We start from the raw sequence: 16,319 nt of genomic DNA on the forward strand, positions 1-16,319 counted from the left end.
TTTTTCTTTAATGAATTCATCACTCTCACCAAAACTTGATTCTGGCATCATTACTCATAAATGATAAAGAAGAGTTTTTAATGGACACTATTCATTAAATTGAACAAAAATAATTAATTGATTCTTGCATCATCACTCATCAAACAAATATTAAAATAGGTTAAAATAGTGGAATCAATTAATGCAACTCATTCCCTGTACAAGTGGGTTCATCACTTCAAATTGTAAATTATTCCTAATAATTAGTCCATGGTTTCATTCCAAATTAATTTTTATATTCATCAACATCATCAGTGTTAGGTCTCCATAATTCATGATTAGACACGTACAATTCTCAGACAATCTTCCCTTACAAATAATATGAAAACAATTATCGAAAATATTCTTTTAAAATAACCTCATAAAAATAATGTAACTACAAAATTCTCCTATCACATATTTTTATTTATAATTATCCCGTTAATGTAATAGGATAAAACATTACATGTGATGTGACTATTACCCCATATATTATCAAGCCAAAAGAAAAAAAATATATCTGTATAATAATGCTATTTTTCATTATATTTTATATTCAGTAATATCTTATTTCGCAATCACATTTTCTTTATAAAAAAAAAATCACATTTTCTTTTTTTTTTTTTTATTCCAAGTAATATACTTTTGCTGTCGCTCACCTGAAAGTCGCGTCACAAGAACCCTAGCATAGAGGCGGTAAAGTGAGATCCAGTGGCTGAAGAACTGAAGAGAGAGAAAGAGAGTAGAGAGAGAGCAAATGGCGATTTCCGGAGATTTTAGGGTTTCTGCAACACTGGGAACTCATCCAACGAATCCCCTTCGGAGCTCCTTGCCCCCTTCAAAGGTCGAAAATCTTCCTCATTTTGGTTATTAGCTTTATAGTTCACATAAAATTTACTCGCATATATCTAATTTGACTTGGGTTCAATGTAATCCTTCAACTACTTAGATTTAATTTGATTCTTCTATGACATTTTAACTAGCAATTCATTTTTATTCAATTGATATTGCAAGTCATGAGTTACGTGTTTGCTGAGGTCTGATGTTTAACTAGCTCTTGTATGGGTTTGTGTTCAAATTATATACCAGAAGATGAAATTTTAGAAATGTAGTGTTAAATCCTCAGACAATTACCATGCCTGTTTCATTTTGTGATTCTGTTTGAATATTTTCATTTTTGTCCTGGAAAAACACATATGGGGCTTATTACTTCAAGCGGGATTTCTTGTGATTGTTCATGGTCCGTGTTTTCTCATCCGAATTCCTCATCTGGGTGTCATAATTGGCCTTTGATGCGGAACGGATGAATTATTACTGTTATTGTTGCTTACATTACATTATATAACATTCTCAGTGTCCAAACCCGCCACGAATTTGCCTGCTCAAACTCCCAAGGTCTTGTTGCCGAGGTCTTCCAGCACATCCGTCATGTATATGCGGAACGGATGAATTATTACTGTTATTGTTGCTTACATTACATTATATAACATTCTCAGTTTCAAACTTGTCACGAATTTGCCTGCTCAAACTCCCAAGGTCTTGTTGCTGAGGTCTTCCAGCACATCCGCCATGTATGGCATAATTTTAAGTTATAATCATATTGGCCTTTGATGTGGAATGGATGAATTATTACTGTTATTGTTGCTTACATTACATTATACAGTATAACATTCTCAGTAACCAAACCCGCCACGAATTTGCCTGCCCAAACTCCCATGGTCTTGTTGCTGAGGTCTTCCAGCACATCCGCCATGTATGGTATAAGTGTTAGTTATAATAAGGATCAACTAGGACAGGCCTAAAATGTTTGTGGTAAAAATTCAAACTGATTTGATTTAGGAATTGAGACTCACATAATCAAATGTTTGTTTGTCTTCTCTTCGTGCTAAATTTTTGTGGTGCTTGATTTGTATTTTAAAAACATGGTTGAAACATATGCTTCTGTCCCTCAAAATAACAGGCAATTTTGAAAGTATGAAACGACTTGCACGTTCTTGGGTGGTTTGTTAGTCATTTATTTTTTAATATTGTCATCTAAGTTGCAATTTTTATTTCTTTTTAAATTTGGTGGATAGGAAGTAGGATCAAGAAGCTCTTGGTCACGAACTAATATGGATCCTAAGAATATGCAATTTTACCATCCAAAAGTATTGCATTGTTTCAGATCATGGTCGTCATGTAGAAGAGCTGAGGAGGGTAGAAATATTTTGGATGGTAAAATTGCATAACCCAATGGTCACACTCTACTCCTAAAAAGTAAAAACAGTGTTTCAAGTCTTTGGTTATTCTAATGACCAGCCGATTCCACTCTTTCCGATCATATGTATTATGCATTATTTTCAATTTCAATTTCAATTTGTCTTATGATAATTCTAGGTTGTAGCTTTTTCTACCATTATCATTTTATGAGAAAGCTGATTTTCTTATATAATTTTAAGTGCTTTATTTATCAGTGTTGTTAATCTATTATGTTGTCCCAGGTGATTCTTGTTGCATAACTTATATTTTCTACTCTTTTTATTTATCTTTCATTAAATTGAAATGTTACTTTGAAAATGTTTGTCATGGCCACCAATTTTGGAGGATATCAAAGATACATATATATATATACATATATATATATATATATATATGTTCCTTTTTTACAAGTGTGATAGGCATTGTAGCTTGTTTTTATGAATTTCTTATATTTTGGAATTCTTCGTTGTATCATCCCACTGCAACCTGAAAGATAAAAAAGTTATAGAAAACTGAATGACTGCAGTTGTTTGTAATTATAAAAAAAAAAAAGTTTGTGTATTGTGAAGTGAATGCAATTTTAATTCTTAAATGGTAGGAAACATCTAGTAGATTTGACATGACAGTATGTCAAACAAAATTGGGGATTCTAATTTGATGGTTGCATTGGTACAATGGAGCATCATATGTATTTCTTAAAGACGATTTTGTGCTGCATTATAGGTGGATTTCGGTGGTTTCTTGAAAGGAGGATCTAATGTTTCTGAGATTGCACCCAAATGGTCCCGCATAGTGCTCAATTGCCATAGCAGCGTACGCTGTTACTATAAACAACCTCATGGGATTACTGAAGAATACAAGTTATCTACAAGTTCCATCAGCCCAGAAGCTGAGAGTTTCCTCCTTAATGCTATAAACATGAGTTTTTTTGAGCGTTTAAACTTGGCGTGGAAGATAATGTTCCCGTCACCAACGTCAAGGAGAAAATCTAATGCAAGGATTGCCAAGCAACGTTTGAAGATGATTCTCTTTTCTGATCGATGTGCTGTTAGTGATGAGGCAAAGCAGAAGATAGTGAGCAACGTTGTGAACGTGCTATCAGATTTTGTGGAGATCGAATCACAAGACAAAGTTCAGCTGAATGTCTCTACAGATCCAGATATTGGGACTATCTATTCTGTGACAGTGCCTGTTCGTCGGGTGAAACCAGACTACCAAATTGAGGATGAGGTTGGAGCAATAACAAATATAGAATACAAAGATACTGGAGAAACTTCTGGTTCGGTCGATGTCAGGTTTGATTTCTATGTTCCAAGTGAAAACTACAATGACTTCAGCATGTAGAAAAAGGGTACACCTGAGCATAGGCGGGGCGTGACACTAAGCTGGAAAATAGAAAGAAAAAAAAAAGGGGTAAACAAATAATGTTTTTCCTGGTAGTTAAGAGGCTCTACTTCTGAATGTTTGGGCTTTTAGCCATTGAGACAACCTAAATACTTTTGTATATATTTGAAGTTTCTTTTTAGGTGAGTGATGAATTTATAGTTGTGATTTTTTTTTTTCCTCCGAAAAGTAAAAAAGTTGGACCATTTCTCGATTTGTGATGGTTGTGGTCTCATTGCATCTTGCATATTGTATTCACTACTCAGGTTTTGTTTCTTAACCTCTCTGCATATAAATGCACATGCAGGGCTTGGTTCTTCAAAGGATAAAGGCTGCTCATTGACAAATGATTTTTTTTTTTTGGTGGAAGTTTGTGTGATTAGTATGGTTTGCAAGCGGTCATGGTAATGGATTCGGACAAAGTCAATAAAAATTGGCCAATACGAGTCACGTATCAAATTTGAAAAAAAAATTTGTATCGGACGATACACTGAACCATAATGATTAGAGTTATGGTACATGAATGTTATGGACCAAAATTGAGGGTCATTACTCCTAGGCTCCTAGCCAATTTATGAAATTGAGGGTCATTACTCCAAGGCTAGGACTCCTAGGCTCCTAGCCAATTTATGTCCTTGGTTAGTGGGATAGTGGAACATGTTACATGCATCTCCAGTGGTACCATATACCGTCAATATCTTTTATTTTTTTTCTTTTTTTAATGGAATATATATATATATATATATATGTATGTATGTATATACACATACATACATACATTGAAAACATCCATAATGGGGATTGTTTGGTGCAAAGTGTATATGTTTGAACAGATAGGTGTTAAGACGTGGATTCTAATATGTGAATGTAAATTTTGTGCAAAATTAATGCCAAATATTCGTATTAATGAAAGGCAGGTCCAAAAGAAAATGACGATTTTCTGCTATAATTTTTTTCTTCCTATAATTGTTTGCAACATAATGAATGCGGAGATTGCATGTATCAATAGTGGATTATGGAATGCTTTAAAAAACCCAACATCACAAATTGCTCGTGAACAACTAAGTTAATTTGCAAATCTTATTTCTACCATAACACTAAACATGCTAATAGTTAATTTTAGTTAACGAAGTGAAATATATTGAAATCCTATTCTAATGCAAAATATTTAATTGCAGGCAGGAAAAAAAAATGACGTTTTGCAATATTGAAGATCATATATTAATTTGTACAAATTAATACCTTGAGTTAGTGATAATTAATAAAATACAAACATATGCTTGTGGCAAAGAGGATAAGTCACAATCTAAATAACTATTTAATATTTTTATTGTAGCAGTGCTGAGCTTCATCTCGTGCATCTAGAGCCCTTATCTTCCGTACACCCTTATTTATAGCTTCTTTTTCCTCAGCCGTTAAGTTTATCACCAAAGCCTTCGATATATTCACTCTGTTTCTGAAATTTTTAAAAAAAGACCAATTAGACAATAACAATAGATATAAGTTATAACATAACACGAGCACAATGTTTTTTTTATTATTTTAATTCTATTAAAAAAAGACAAACATAATGCAAAAAAAAAGATAATAATATCAAAGATACAAAAACAATGCAGATAAGGTAATTTCCTATAGGGATATATACTTAAATAATAATAATGCAACAAATTAATTATCTAAGAAAGAAACTATAAGCTCCAAGATCAATTCTAAAATTACTTTCTTTTACCCTAGAAGCCCTTAAATTCATGGAGTGATATTTGGATTAGGAAAAACGTGTATGAGAAACAAAAATAAACAAAGGAAGCATGAAAAAATTACGAAAAGATGGAACTCTGACTTAATATTAAATGAAACCGGTGTAATCTCCTAATCCTACGGTGCACAATCTTTAACAAAAAGGACGCCAACATAGTTTCATCAACATTCTTTATTTTAACCTAGAAGCCATGAAATTCATGGAGTGATATCTGTATTAGGAGAAAAATATTTGAAAAAAATACAAACTTAAACACAGGAAGCACAAAAAAGTTTACAAGAAGATGGAACTCCAACTAACTATTAAATGAAACTGGTGTGATATCCATATCCTTAAGGCACACAAGCTGTTTTTTTTTTTAAAAAAAAAAAAAAAAGACAGTTGCTGAAGTACTTCACGTGCCCAAGTGATAGCAGTTGCATCTCCTTAAGCAACCTGCTTAAAGAGCGAGAGTTTCTGGCAAACTAAGCAGAAAACGCAAAACCTCACATATGAATCAACTCCAGAAGTTAGTGCTCCATTCCATGACTGAGTTTACGCATAAGATTCAATATGTTAACTCAAACCGGTAGAGCAGGATGACAAAGCTTTTCAAGGAGAAAAATGAACCGAGTATTTCATGAATAGATCCAATTTGATGCGAGGCTCATTCATGTTCGACCATTTAGATAATGAAGCAAGCTCAAGGATTTTATTAAAGCTCTTTTAAACATCAAGCTCAAAATTCTCCAAGTGAACCACGCCCTGACCCAAAGATCAGGGCATGTGGAGAGTTCGATAAGCTCCCTCACAACGCAACAATCCTATGAGAGCATAAAGATGTGTAGAGAATGCATGATGAGACAGCCTGCTTCAGTAGTGCAGTGTGAGGTGAGGATCCTTAAGAAAGCCTATTTGCACGACAAGAGACTCTACACCGAAACCCTTAATTGGATTACACAACACCCAAAAAGAAATGTAGTCTAAGCGATGGGATTGGAATATATAGAGCATTATGAAGAGCACACATCAAAATTTCAGTGGACACATCCTTCATGAACATAGTGTATTAAGCCTCCAGTTGGGGGTGGAAAAAGCTTCTAAGCCTCAGAAGTCAAGCTAGAATGCAGAACGAAGAGCTCTTTACTATATATTAATGAATCTTACCAAGTATTTCTTAAACAGGATGCTGAATCAAATCTTTGTTTCAGAAAATTCCCTAAATAAACTAACTCGATAAAAGGAGTATGGCACTTCTCAATTTGATAAAGGAAGAAGATCTACTCATCTCACAAGGCATTAAAGAAACAAAGTCGTTTACCATTCCACCAGAACATCTAAGTATTTGACAGGTTTCACTGCGGAAAGCCCCTCGCTACACAACACAAGTAGCGTCGGCCACTTTGACTCGCGTAACACTTGCTATATCTACAAGAGTCGGTGGATCACATCCACACTCATTGAAGACAGAATGTAGGCGGCTCAAATCCAAAATATTGGAAGGCGCGGTTGAAGAAGAAGATCCAGTAATGCAAGAGAAGAAAGGGGATTGGTTCTCAGTTAGAAAGGCCTTAAGACCTACTAGCTTGCAAGATGGTAAAACAGGACCAAAGCCTTTCACGAATGTTAAAGGTGTTGTCATCTCAACAAGCCGGCACCCCTTCTATAACCCTCATTTAAACATCTCGCATGGCCACTTGTGGGCCCATTTTCCATCTTATCCAGAAAAAGGCCAGCCAACTCATTGAGATGACCATCCATTTTTCAACTGGAGGAAATTGCACGAGTTGGCAAATTGACACATGGAATCTTGTGCTAAGTCCATATGATGCGATACAAAGTGCCATCACATGTTAGGAATACTGGAAGCAAAAATTCTGATTGTCAAGCATGAACTAGATTCAAGATATCACAATGGCACGTAGATCGCGAGCTGCAATCATTAAAATTGAGTAATTGTTTCATATACAACTATACACTTTATACAAGGTGAGACCAATAGATAATGAAAAACAAAAAATTACATGAAAGTTTCAAGGGAAATAAAACATACCTTTCAAAGAGCAAATCCGCCGATTTAATTCTCCTGTAATCAAAACAAATTAAGATATAAGAGACATTAATAGTGAATATTACTCCACAACTGTTCCAACGTAATTCATAATTCTTAGATATACCTGTTAGATACATCAATACAGTACACAATTTATCTCTCTCTATATATTCTTAACAATACCCATAACAAAATTATGAACCTTGTATGATTTCAAGTATTGTTAATACAAGCTGTGAACTAGTCAATTGAGATCTGAACTGAACAAGAGAGTGAAACATACCACTTGGCAAGTAGAACACCGACACTGGCACTCGCAGCAATAGTCACCGGAATTGAAACTGATTTACGAAAACGAAATTATTTGTATCAGTGAGTGAGAATTGAAACGCATAGAATCGAGACAATGAAGGTAAGGTGGAGAGAGAGAATTACTCAATTGAGTGAGCGCCGACATCTTGGTGGCAAAATTACTCAATTTAGAATGGAAAAGTAACAAACGAATTTCAATTCTTCTGATTTGCTCCTCCTGAAAACCCTAGCACCGTACAGGATAGCTTAAAAATCTCCACTGCAGAAGTTCTCTACGAACGAAGAATTAGCAAACTTTGACAACCGCCTTTCGATTCTTCTGATTTGCTCCTCCTGAAAACCCTAGCACGGTACAGAATAGTTTCAAAGCCTCCACTGTGAATGGTTTTATAATATACTCAAAAGTATATATGTAGAAGAAGAAGAAATCTTGTAAATATACTCAAAAGTATACATGGTCCCACTTGGAGAAGGAGAAGGAATTTAAAATTGACGAGCCGGTTTGGAGTCTTTGGACGCAAAGGCTCGAAATAATTTGGGGCCATAGGCCAACAAAAATAAAGAAGTGATTTTTTAATAATATATTAATCGTAAATAATATTCATTTAAAAATAATCCTTATTACTGTATAAAATATAAAATTACTAATTAGATTCTTGTATTTAAGTTAGGTTAAAATATGCTGCGCGCACACACACACACACGTGTGTGTATATATATATATAAATTTATAATAACAAAATTTAATAAAATTTAAAAATAAATAATAAAACCTAATTTAGAAAACCCAAATAAAATTTAACGAGTATTGAGTGAAGAAAAAAGAGAATTATAAACTTGTATGTTCCGTTTGGTAGGAAAGAAAAAAATTGAATAGAATGAAGATAATAAGGAATGACTGAGACATCCAAAATAGATTAAAGTATTTCCCTTTTTTGTTCGGTTGGATGGAAGAGAATGGAAAAAACTGACAATTTAATTTGATCGGTAGGATAAGAGTAGGGGTGATCACGAATCGGATCGGTTCGGTTTGGGGTAAAATTCAATCCGAACCGGTCCTTACGGATTGGAGAAATTTGAAATCGAACCGATCCGTGGGGAACTTCAATCCGAACCAAACCGATCCGTGAAATAACGGATCGGATCGAATTGGGCTTTTCAAATAACCCAATATAATTAGACTTTATGGCCCATTAAAATCTCAAATTAGTAATTAAAACTAGAAAAATAAAATAGATTTGTAAATCATATACCAGGTAACATGCTAACCCAGCAATAGATTTGTAAATTATATACGCAATACAAATTATCCAAATAGATTAATGAATAGAAAAACAAATAGAAATACAGTAAGTATATTCAATGTTGTATACTATAAATATATAGTTATATATATATGATATATTAATACATTATTTAGGCAACAGTTCGGATTGATTTTTTCAGGGTTCAATCCGTTAACCGAATCGCGAATAGCGAATTGCTATTTTTCTAAACCATCACTGAACCATGAGATCTAAAAACAGAACCAAACCACACAAATCGGATTGGTTCGGACCGAATTGACGGATTATTTGCACACCCCTAGATAAGAGGAAAGATAAAATTTTAAGTTATTTTTACCATTAAACCCATCCCTTACTTTATTTATGGGATTTATTAAATATTTATGAAGGATGATGTAATAATTTAAAACTTCTATAATAGACTCACATGTCTTCTTTTCTATCTTCCGCCCATATTTGGGTGGATGAAAATTTGTGAAGGGGATGACTCATCCTTACTATTATCCTTTCTTTCCCTATATCATATCTATCAAATGAAGAAAATCGTTTCCTTCCTTCCTATTTTCCTTCCACCCCTCTTATTTTCTTCCTACCAAACATAGGAGTAATGAGAAAGAAGGAAGACCACTTGTTGACAAGGGAGAGAAAATATGTGAGAAATAAGAAAAATAAATAAATAATAAAAGATAAAAACTAGAAAAATAATATGGAAAGTTTCACCACTTTCTCAAACAAATACATATTTCATCTGGACAGTGCTTAAGTCCTGCCCTATCAAAGACAAATTGTGTCATGCAGATTAGGTGGAGTGATAAAAATTTGACACTGGCCTCCAAAAGTGAAAAATGGATTAAACATTTTAAATGGGTTAACCTGGTCTCATTTATTTTTATAATTTTTAATATTATATTATTTCTTATCATATATGTCAAATTTTCTTTCAATCACATCACTTATGAGGACACAATCTGTCTTGATAGGGCAGGACTCAAGTATTTTCCTTTCTTGTAAAGGATATAAATTTACGAGCCCCAATATTTCTATATTGGTTAGAGTTCAATTAAAAAAGGTAAATGAGGAGGATAGGGAAAAGAGAGAATATAAAAAGTTATTTTAGGATATAAATTTTTGTAGCCCAATATTAAATTTCAATATTGATTAGTTTTTAATAATATTAGAAAATAATTATAATATAACTTATATAAATAAATTTATAATTTTAAGAGCCTTCCAAATTGGAGGCCCTAGTCTCACTGGTAAGTTCCTTCACCACCGTACTTCTGTCATTGTTTTTCTACACCTCGTGTAAAAATAAGAAAAACCTGCAAAAACTAAATTAAAGATGGTATAGAATAAACAGGGTCGAACCATACAAGATTTAAACTTGTGAATCAAAATTAAAACCAAAATTTAAGGAAGATTAACTTTTAAAATAATTTAATGATTTTTCACTAATGAACTAAAAATAAAATAAATAAATAAGACTGATCAAATAATAAGAAAAATCTCAAGTAAAGAATCCACCACCACAGCTTAATATAAATAAATATGTATATTTATCTTTATGTAAAATTTTATATTGTAAGCAAATCACTTCACCAGTCCAATTACAACTTTGAAAGATAAAGGAAAATAATAGCGTGAAATAACAATTGCTTAAAAACATTTTTTACTTAATCTGATATATTTTGGTAAATAGAAATAGGCATTCTCCGAATTACCATTAATTGACAAATACAAAGAATCTTCTTTCTAATTTCTTTATCAAAATAAGAACACAGAATAAAAGAGTAAAGTAATGCTCTCAAAAGAAAATTTCATAAAAGAATTAAACTAAATTTAATTATATTTCAACCATGGTGGCTTCATCACTCTCTTGGGGAGAGGAGAGAGGTGTTTAAGCTAGCATAATAAGAAAAGAAAATAAAGAAAATAAAACAATATTCATAACAAAAAATTATAAGAAATAAATTGAAGATAAAATTTTTAGGGTTAATTACAATGACACCCCCTGAGGTTTGCTATAATGACAGCTATATATAAGTTGAGTCTTTTTTGAACGATGACACCCCTTAGGTTTGATAATGTAAACAAATGTACCCCAATGGTCCTCACACATGGTGAATTGACATTATTGTTCTTTGACTCATTCAATTACCTATTTATCCAATTTACCATTCTTTATTGTTGACCATAATACCCTAAGTAACCCTACTCATACTAGTAAACCGAATATCCACCTCCACCACCATTTCACAGCCCCCATAGCCCCTTTTGTATCTCAATCTCACCAAAAGCTCCACAATCCAAACACCCCCAAACCCTAACCCAATTTCAGAATTTTTGCCACCTATGCCACCGGCAAGGGCAAAAGGATTGCAGTTGAGACACTTACAACCTTTGGGTTCAAAATTTTGATGGAAACATTCCCAATTGATGAGATTGGTCGGGATGAGAGAAGATTGGTTCGCTTGGAAATTCTACAAGTCTTTCTCTTGGGCTCCGGCGACGATGACGACCAAAGTGATGAGATTGGACTTCGGTGATGTGATTCTGGTGTCGGTTGGGTTTATGTGTGTGTGTGTGTGTGTTGTAGGTGGCATAGGGAGAGAAAAAGGTGAAGGCAGCGGCGTTAGGGATCTGTACTAGAGGTTGGAGGTGTCGATGGCGTCGTAGAAGAGATTGTAGCCATTCGATAGCTGGGTTGCGATCACATTCTCGAGTTCTTACACACAATAACTGGTGGTGGAGGAGAAGTGGTGGCGGCGGCTGTAGTGGAGAAGTGGTGGTGGTAGAAGGAGGGAGATGATGGCGGCGACTGTGGTTGGGGAGAGACGGCGACTGTGGTTGGGGAAATAGCGGCAGCGGATGTGGTTGGGGTGATTCGGCGGCGACAGCTGATGTGGATGGGGCGACGACTGATGTGGAGGAGTGGAGAGAGGTGGGGAACGTTGCAGTGGAGAGTGAGGGTGGAAGTTGTGGTGGTGTAGGACCGTAGGAGAGACGGCGACTGTGGTTGGGGAGATAGCGGCAGCGGATGTGGTTGGGGTGATCCGGCAGCAACAACAGATGTGGATGGGGCGACGACTGATGTGGAGAAGTGGAGAGAGGTGGGGAACGTTGCAGTGGAGAGTGAGGGTGGAAGTTGCGGTGGTGTAGGACCGTAGGTGGGTAGCGATGGTGGTCATATATATATATATATATATGTCTTTTTCTTGATTTCTGGGTGTTTTCTGGATTGTTTCAACTGGGGATGGTGTTAACCCATCTGGGTTATCTTTAACTTTATTGCAATTGATCTGATGGTACTGATGTAATAATGTATATAAATATAAGGGCAAATTTGACTTTTCATGAGTTCTAATATTTTATTATAAAAATGAATTAAACATTGAAGGGCAAAGTAGTCTTTTACAGCATTTTAAGGGCATGTTTGGATCAAAATTCTCACAGGGGGTGTCTGTGTCAAAAAAATAACTAAGTTATATATGATTGTCATTATATCAAACCTCAGGGGGTGTCATTCTAATTAACCCAAAATTTTATAACTTTTATTATTTTATCTCACTAACAATATACATTAACCTCCTCTACATATGTCCCTATTTATAGAGTTTGAATTGAACGATTGGGAGGAGAAAATTCTAATTACAGAAGTGAAATAAAATAAAATAAAATCTTCCTAAAATCTTGCTGCTTTCCAATTTGGTCTGATCTTTGCTGATTTGATGGAAAGTCAAATTTCAATTTGACTGATCGTATAATCTCATAAACTTGTTATTTTTGTCTCTTTCTTCTTATTCTAAAATCAACCGTACAAAACCTAAAAAGCAGGAACATTTATCTAATAAAAAATATTAATTAATCATTTATTTTTAAATATAAAATAACAAGTTTTGTGCACTTATCACTCGTCGACATCATCCAAACACCTTTAAGTCCTCCACCTCCTCTGCAATAGCCCACGCAAATTGTCGATTTGCAAAATTCCACAGAAACCGGAGAGAGTTTCAGCGATATATAGAGAGAGACATTTCAGCGGTATTGTGTTGAAATCGAAGGAGGCACCATTGCTTTTTTTTTCCGACTTGAACTTTAGATTTCTTCAGATGCATTACTTCACACGAGGACAATCTATCTCTGTATACACTTTCTCTCTCTATATTATTCTGCTTCGTCTCTATTCTCCTATATGTATCTTCTCCCTCTAGAATAATTGTGGATTTGTAGTTTCTCTCTTTATCGCTGAAATTGATCCTTCCATCGCCACCTCAGTCGTCACGAGAACCTCCACAACCACCGGTGTCATTACCGTTTCCTTCTTTTTTCTTCTCTTGTGGCAGTGGTTCTTCAAGCCAATGTTATAATTTTGGAGGCTAATTTTGACATTGTGAAAGTATTACTAATCCATTTTCAATTCTCTCCAAATCTTCTCAAATTTGAAGGAATACAATAATGAAGAATTTGAAGGGATAGTTATCCCTCCAAATCCTTCCCTTTCATTTCTTGTATCCTCATTAAAAGTTATCCAAGCACGACAGTTCTTGTCATTTCTTTTCTTTTCTTTCCTTATTCCCTCAAATCATTCCCTCCAAACGTGGCCTTTCAGACGTGTGGATGCAACAATTTCCACCATCAAACAAATAAAGAAATATATATTGCTCTTTCTGTCAACTGTTTAAAAAATTGATGGCCCGGTTTGGACAAGTATTTTACGGGTCAATTATATTAACAAGAACAAACCAAGCTGTTAAATGAACGGGTCAACCTGTATCCAACATGATGAATTGAATTTATTTATTTATTTGAGACATTTAATAATATTGTAATTGGTAAAGAAAAATAATAATATTGTAGTAAATTGGTGTAGGCTAGATATATTTTGTTTTTTTTTTTTTCAACTTTTTTTAATTACTTAAAGAAAGAGAGGAGGGGCTCGTCCAATGGCAACTTTTAGAATTAGAAAGGTTTTAAGACTAACACCAAAAAGCCGAACTCAAGCTAGTACACTTGTATGAGCAAGACTTCGAAGTACAACAAATGATTCCAATTTTAATATTGAACCGATTTACAAGTCTTTTATTTATTTTTATCTTTTTTTTATTAAAAATGGTATAGAAATAGTAGCTTCATTAAAGAGCTTGACCATTTTTTTATTGGTCGTGGTGGTGTTAACCCTCTTGGAGGGCTCAATAACTCATCATCCGTAGTGACAGACCTAAAAAATTGGGAGGGAGGAGCTTATATAGAGGGGGGTTTTTCATAATTTCAGTGGAAATTTTTTCAAAATTATGAGTATAAATGCAAAAATAAAAATTTTAGTTATGGTAGATCTGTGATGACCCTGTGGGCGGGTGTGTCGTGGGCGGATGCAAAACACTGGCAGTCTACCACACTGGCGAGATATGGTGCACAATCTCACATCGCCTAGGTAAGGGAAATGTGAAGTACTTATATATAGGTGTGTCACTCCAATTGATATGAGGCCTTTTAGGATAAAGATCAAGAGTAAAACCGTGTAGGTTTAGGCTTAAAGCAGACAATATCATACCATGTGGTGAATTAAGTTGTTACAAATGGTATCAGAGCTTGACCCAGCCAGAAGTGTGCCGACGGGAACGTCGGGCCTCCAAGGGGATGGATTGTGATGACCTTGTGGGCGAGTGCGAGACATTGGCAGGCTAACACACTAGCGAGTTACGGGTGTACAATTTCACATCCCCTGAGCAAGGGAAATATGAAGTGTTTATATGTAGTAAAGCCCAAGAACAAAACCGTGCAGGCTCAGGTTCAAAGCGGACAATATTATACCATGTGGTGAAAAATTACTTACAATATGCTTTCTTACATTCTATCAAAACTCTCAAACAAATTTTAACGGACACGGTCACAAGGTGAAATAAAAATTAGATTCAATATATAAAATAAAAAATAATAAAATTTCAAACTAGTGTACCGGCTTTCTTAAGGCTCATTCATGTTCGACCATTTAGATAATGAATCGAGCTCAAGGATTTTATTAAGAGTCTTCTAAACATCAAGCTCAAACTTCTCCAAGTGAACCACGCCCTGACCTAAAGATCAGGGCATGTGAAGAGTTCGATAAGCTCCTTCGTGAAGCAACAATCCTATGAGAGCATAAAGATGCGGAGATGTGCGACAAATGCACGATGAGACAACCTATAGTGTGAGGTGAGATCCTTAAGAAAGCCTATTTCTACACCAAAGCCCTAAATTGGATTACACAACACCCAACAAAACATGTAGTATAAGCCATGGAATTGTAATATATAGAGCCTTATGAAGAGCATGTATTAAAATTTCAACTGACCACATCTTTCTTGAATATTTAGGAGGGGCACAAGTTGGCAAGCCATGTGATGTGATACAAAGTTTCATCACATGTTAGGAATATGTAAACCAGAGCGGAAGAAAAAATTATAGTAATCAAGCTAAAAATAGATTCAAAATATCACAATAACACGTAAATCACAAACGAGCAATTAAATTAAGTAATTGTGTCATATAGAAACACACACTTAATACAAGGCAAGACCAATAGATAATAAAAAATAAAAAATTGCACGAGGTTTATTCAAGTTTAAGGGGAATAAGCTTGAGGTACACACATATCATCCAACTTATTTTGTAATAGTAAAAGTTTTTCAATTTCAAAGTTTCAATATGGTGTTACCAAACATACCTTCATTTTATTTGGAATGAAATCCTTTTCGGATTTGAAATTGAAATTGAAAAAGAAATTGAATTAGAATTTAAAATGAAATAAATTACTTTCGATATAAAAAAAGGGTTGAAGGAAAATAAAATTTGTATTCGTAGTATATTTAACACTTTTCACTTTATTTGTAATCAAATCCTTTTTTAATTTGAAATTGAATTGGAAAAGAAATTGAATTGTAATTAAAAGGGTTTAGTGCAAAAAAACCCCTTATATATAAGACTTTGTGCAAAACTTACCCTTACTTTTTGAAAATGTGCATTCAAGCCTACAAAATTCAAAAAAGGTACAGAACTAGTCCATCTGACACATTTTTACAAAAAGTAAAATTGAAAATCCTATTTTACCCTTTTAATTCCCAATTTACCCCTACCCATTTGTGCATATTAACCCATACCTATTTCCTCCTCCCTCTCTCTCCAGGGTTATGCTATTATATATATATATATATATTAATTCCTTATGTTTTGTTTTTTTATGCAAATTTGATTTGCATATTTCTTCCTTTAATTTTAATTTTTTTGCAATCTCTTTCTTTTATTTCTATTTTTG

The 16,319-nt window shown here is 34.2% G+C and overlaps 1 protein-coding gene across 1 annotated transcript; it reads left to right on the top strand.

The window, feature by feature from the left end:
- Positions 1–659: 659 nt before the first annotated feature.
- LOC132302821 (cell division topological specificity factor homolog, chloroplastic) lies at positions 660–3,855 on the top strand. The gene is made up of 2 exons (XM_059799787.1): positions 660–862; positions 2,980–3,855. Exons 1-2 carry the CDS (start codon positions 776–778, stop codon positions 3,598–3,600), a joined length of 708 nt encoding a protein of 235 aa, XP_059655770.1. The 5' UTR covers positions 660–775; the 3' UTR covers positions 3,601–3,855.
- Positions 3,856–16,319: the final 12,464 nt, after the last annotated feature.

The sequence above is a fragment of the Cornus florida genome, unplaced genomic scaffold, assembly GCF_030987335.1.
Source record: "Cornus florida cultivar Cherokee Brave unplaced genomic scaffold, ASM3098733v1 CherokeeBrave_3.0.0_Hap2_Chr04, whole genome shotgun sequence".
Classification (NCBI taxonomy): domain Eukaryota; kingdom Viridiplantae; phylum Streptophyta; class Magnoliopsida; order Cornales; family Cornaceae; genus Cornus; species Cornus florida.